At 22.2% G+C, this 5,364-nt stretch overlaps 1 protein-coding gene across 1 annotated transcript; it reads right to left on the minus strand.

Moving 5' to 3' along the window:
- Positions 1-810: 810 nt before the first annotated feature.
- On the minus strand, positions 811-5,115 carry LOC127288671 (putative uncharacterized protein DDB_G0287457). The gene is made up of 11 exons (XM_051316275.1): positions 5,007-5,115; positions 4,802-4,891; positions 4,278-4,415; positions 3,746-3,877; positions 3,207-3,350; positions 2,672-2,803; positions 1,880-2,060; positions 1,606-1,682; positions 1,303-1,380; positions 1,025-1,110; positions 811-915 (listed from the first exon to the last, which is right to left on the minus strand). Exons 1-11 carry the CDS (start codon positions 5,113-5,115, stop codon positions 811-813), a joined length of 1,272 nt encoding a protein of 423 aa, XP_051172232.1.
- Positions 5,116-5,364: the final 249 nt, after the last annotated feature.

A 5,364-nucleotide genomic window follows, 5' to 3' on the forward strand; every position in this document is an offset into this window, starting at 1 on the left:
TAGCGAGCATTCAAATTAATTCAATTTTCTTTTTTTAGGATTTAATTCGTCCAAAGTGGATCCTGAATCATCAGTGCCTGTTGATCCCTGGTCGCCCTTTATCGTTTGTTTTTGGTTTTCTTTTTCTAAATCCGTTTTACTTTGAACTGTATTTTTGTTACGGGGATTTCTAAGAGTGCAACATTGACTGTTCAAAGTGTCTACATATCTGTCGAAACTCATTCCTTTTGTTTTTCTTGTCACATAACCTAGGCAATATTTTCAAGATGTAAGTAAATTTTCAAATTTACATTCATTTTATATTTAAATTAGTTATAAATTCACTAATTCATTACTCAGCTAAAAATTCTATTATAGAATTTTGAGAAGAATCCTGTCAGGAATCCTGTGAAGGATTCTGAACAAAAATTTTCGTATATGTAAAAAAGTAATAATTATTATGTACGTACTGTACACAGCATTCCGGATATTTTCCGGTATGCCTTTTCCACGTTTTCCACCTCTAGAATGTCCAAGGGCAGTCATTGTTTTCAATTCTTCGGTTCCCACTAACTCTATCATTAATCTACGTACCATTTCTTCGGGTCTGTTTTTAAAACGAAGGATTTCAATTTGTCTTGATTTATTAATAACAAGTACGTCATTATTCATTGTCGCTAATTTTCTGGACGATTCCATATTTGCGATGGATGTTTGATTGGTGCTCTACATTAGAAATTAAACGCATGAAATATCTATCCCAAGTAATAATTTAAAAAAAAAAGACATTCTAGAAATTGAATAAAGAATATTCCCGAGATTTGTGTCAATTTAATTATCCGAAGTGCATTTCCTATGAAATTCCCGGAAACTATTTGTAATTTCATAGGGAATTTCATTGAAGTCCATTCCTGATAAGCAAATCTCGGAAGTTTTCTGGGAATATTTTCAAGTTCAATATGCATTATTCTATTTAAATTAAAGGTATAAAATATAGAAATTATGTTTGGAATTTTGAATACAAAAGTTATGAAAAATTACTAACTGAACTGTCAGAAGTTGCATTTCCACTTAAATAAGCTTCTCCCCAAATCACAAGTTGTTTAAGGTATTCAAGGTTTTCTCGAGTCACTAAAAAGAAAATGTTTTTTTATAGTAATTTAAATTATTGAGAATCATTTTATCATAAAACAATTTTCGAATTAGTGGTAGGTAAAATTTATATTTTATATATTATTTTTATATTTTTAATTAGTGTTACGAAAATTTGCGTAAACTTTAATAGGTGATTATTTTATAGAGGTAAAAAATATCAACTCTAACTTATTGGAAAAGGCAATTTTGTATGACTTGAAGAAGTTGAATTGCCGTTTTGTCCATCAACTAGGTCCAAATTTCCACCTTCAAAAATATTTTCTTTATTAATTATATAAGGGAACATAAAAATTTGAGTAAATTTCACTCAAGTTTGGTCCAGTCGAGCTAAGATGTCAGAAATACAAGTAGTTTTTCTTCAGTTTTTAATAATAAATAAAAATTATATCCAATAGATAACTTAAAGATTGCTTTGTCAGTCATTTATCAGAGTATACTTTGTTCAATTTTTTAAATTGTTAGGACAATTACCTTTCAGAATATTTGAATTAATAGGTTTCGAAACATGGTCATCGGAAGTAATAATTTCTTCCAATTCTGAATCCTTACTGCAGAGTATAAAGAAAACCTTGGATTAATATTAGTATTAAAAATGAAGCTAATCATATTTAAAATGAAAACAGGTGTAAAAATAAAATGTTCATATACAAACATGAAAAATTCATGTGAAAATATTTCCGGGAAACTTTCGGTATTTTCAGGAAATATTTTCATATTTTTCTTTAATGTAAGATTCTCTTTTTACCCCATGCCTTCATCAATTTCCTCATCTTCGGAACTCTCGTATTCTTTATTTGATTGAGTTTTTCCCTTTTTTGAAATTACTTTGCGATTCAACTGTGACATTTCGGGAACATATGGATCATCTACGGAGTCGTCATCGGAAATTTCGTCATCGATATCTTGATGGAATCTTTTTTTATCAGCTGCTCAAAATTTACGTCAGAAAAAACGTCATTATATACTTATATTGAATAATTACAGAAATCACAGTACCAATTTTTTAAGAGAAGAAGTGAATAATTTTTCGAAAATACATAGTAAATGGATTATTAAAATTTAAATTCAACTAAAATTTCAAACAATGAATGATTTAACGAATTAAGACAAGAATCGATTAAAATTAGAATAACTGAATTTGTTATTTAAAAAAATCGTTAAATTTTTAATTGATTAAAATTAATATGCTGAAGTCCACAATTATTAAGATGAAAAATTAAAAAAATATTTTTTACATTAAAAATTTTTTTTTAAATTTATATGTATAAAAATTTTAAATAATTTTTTTTGCATTAATTATACAATAGTAAAAACTTAAAAATTTTGTAAGAAGTAAATTGACAAAAATTTGGAATAATAAAGCTATTTTCAATAAAATTAAAAAAAATTTAAGTTTTTTAAAAAAATAATAACGTAGTAATTAAATTTTTCTTTGTTTCGAATTTTGACAAATTAGAAATATTAAAGACTTTAATATAAACAATTTACTGCTTTTTTGTTGGACTGTCGTATTTTTTTTTATTATAGAATTAATTACCATCTCGGATTTGCGATGTGGAAGGTTTAGGGTCTTTATAAAATATTTCATCATCCTCGGAATTGTTATCATCTTTGTTAACTAACTTTTTATTATTTTTATTTGCTTTAGATTTTGCCTTGTGATTCGTTTCTATATCATCATCATAACAAATTTTTTTAGATAATTATTTTTTTATTATATTATTTTAATGTTTGTATATCTTTTTTATATTATATAATTAATATATTTTAAATTAAATTTTTTTTTTTAATTTATATGTATAAAAATTTTAAATAATTTTTTTGCATTAATTATACAATATTAAAAACTTAAAAATTTTGTAAAAAGTAAATTGACAATAATTTGGAATAATAGAGCTATTTTCAATAAAATTAAAAATAATTTAAGTTTTTTAAAAAAATAATAACGTAGTAATTGAATTTTTCCTTGTTTTTAATTTTGACAAATTAGAAATATTAAAGACTTTAATATAAACAATTTACTGCTTTTTTGTTGGACTGTCGTATTTTTTTTTTATTATAGAATTAATTACCATTTCGGATTTGCGATGTGGAAGGTTTAGGGTCTTGATAAAATATTTCATCATCCTCGGAATTGTTATCATCTTTGTTAACTAACTTTTTATTATTTTTATTTGCTTTAGATTTTGCCGTCTGATTCGTTTCTAAATCATCATCTTAACAAATTTTTTTAGATAATTATTTTTTTATTACATTATTTTAATGTTTGTATATCTTTTTTATATTATATCATTAATATTTTTCAAAGTAAAAACAAAAATTTTTAATTTATATGTATAAAAATTTAAAATAATTTTTTTTGCATTAATTATTCAATAGTAAAAACTTAAAAATTTTGTAAGAAGTAAATTGACAAAAATTTAGAATAATAGAGCTATTTTCAATAAAATTAAAAATAATTTAAGTTTTTTTAAAAAATAATAACGTTGTAATTGAATTTTTCTTTGTTTCGAATTTTGACAAATTAGAAATATTAAAGACTTTAATATAAACAAATTACTGCTTTTTTGTTGAACTGTCGTATTTTTTTTTTGATTATAGAATTAATTACCATCTCGGATTTGCGATGTGGAAGGTTTAGGGTCTTTATAAAATATTTCATCATCCTCGGAATTGTTATCATCTTTGTTAACTAACTTTTTATTATTTTTATTTGCTTTAGATTTTGCCTTGTGATTCGTTTCTATATCATCATCATAACAAATTTTTTTAGATAATTATTTTTTTATTATATTATTTTAATGTTTGTATATCTTTTTTTATTATATAATTAATATTTTTTAAATTAAAATTTTTTTTTTAATTTATATGTATAAAAAATTTTAATAATTTTTTTGCATTAATTATACAATAGTAAAAACTTAAAAATTTTGTAAAAAGTAAATTGACAATAATTTGGAATAATAGAGCTATTTTCAATAAAATTAAAAATAATTTAAGTTTTTTAAAAAAATAATAACGTAGTAATTGAATTTTTCCTTGTTTTTAATTTTGACAAATTAGAAATATTAAAGACTTTAATATAAACAATTTACTGCTTTTTTGTTGGACTGTCGTATTTTTTTGATTATAGAATTAATTACCATTCCGGATTTGCGATGTGGAAGGTTTAGGGTCTTTATAAAATATTTCGTCATCCTCGGAATTGTTATCATCAACTAGCTTTTTATTATTTTTATTTCCATTAGATCTTGCCGTGTGATTCGTTTCTGTATCATCATCTTACCAAATTTTTTTAGATAATTATTTTTTATTATATTATTTTAATGTTTGTAAATTTTTTTATATTATATAATTAATATTTTTTACATTAAAAATTTTTTTTTGAATTCCAATGTATTAAAATTTTAAATATTTTTTTTCTTCATTGATTATACAATAGTAAAAAATAAAAATTTTGAACAAAATGAATTTAAAAAAAATTTTGAAATAATAGACCTATTTTCAATAAAATTGAAAATAATTTAATTTTTTACAATTTAAAATTTAACATTAATTGAACTTATCTTTGTTTTGAATTTTAAATATTAAATATCAGACTTTAATTTAAACAATTTACTGTTGTTTGTTAGACTGTTTTTTTATTTTTAATTATATAATAAATTACCTTTCCGAATTGTCGATGTGGAAGGTTTAGGGTCTTTATGAATTATTTCCTCATCGTCGGAAATTTGACCATCTTTATCACTCTTATTGCCTTTAAAAATATTTTTAATGTTTTCTTTTGCACTTTTATTTTATTTATTTTTATTTATTTTGAATTTTTATTCGTATTAATTTTATATTACACATTAAATATATTTAAATCTTACTTGTCAAGTTTTGTAACCCCAAAATTTTTTTATTTATTTTATCCTTAACTGACTCCTGCTTTTTCTTTTTTTCCGCAGCTGCTGATGGATTCCTCCTTTTTTTGGCCATGACCTTAGTTTTACTTTTTAAAATTTTTCCTTCCGTGGAAACATTTAATTTTTCAAGATAACTTTTACTTTCTATTTAAAGAAATAAAAATATATATTATAAAATATATAATACATAACCAAAATAAAAAATAATAATAGCAAAAAATACAAAATGTGAAAAATAAAAATTAATCTATTTTAATTTTATTTGTAATATTTCAATTATTTTTAAAAAATTTCATTTACCACTTCTTGCAATAATTACTAT

This window comes from Leptopilina boulardi, unplaced genomic scaffold, assembly GCF_019393585.1.
Source record: "Leptopilina boulardi isolate dan_hultmark-lab unplaced genomic scaffold, ZJU_Lbou_2.1 LbouV2_392, whole genome shotgun sequence".
Taxonomy (NCBI): Eukaryota; Metazoa; Arthropoda; class Insecta; order Hymenoptera; family Figitidae; genus Leptopilina; species Leptopilina boulardi.

What these genes read in the sequence shown, in the direction of transcription:
- LOC127288671 (XM_051316275.1), bottom strand. Translation starts at nt 5,115, where the DNA reads ATGGCCAAAAAAAGGAGGAATCCATCAGCAGCTGCGGAAAAAAAGAAA. An exon ending in GGGGTTACAAAACTTGACAA is followed by an intron (nt 4,892 to 5,006) that starts GTAAGATTTAAA and finishes ATATTTTTAAAG; the next exon opens with GCAATAAGAGTGATAAAGAT. An exon ending in AAAATTGCCTTTTCCAATAA is followed by an intron (nt 1,111 to 1,302) that starts GTTAGAGTTGAT and finishes TTTTCTTTTTAG; the next exon opens with TGACTCGAGAAAACCTTGAA.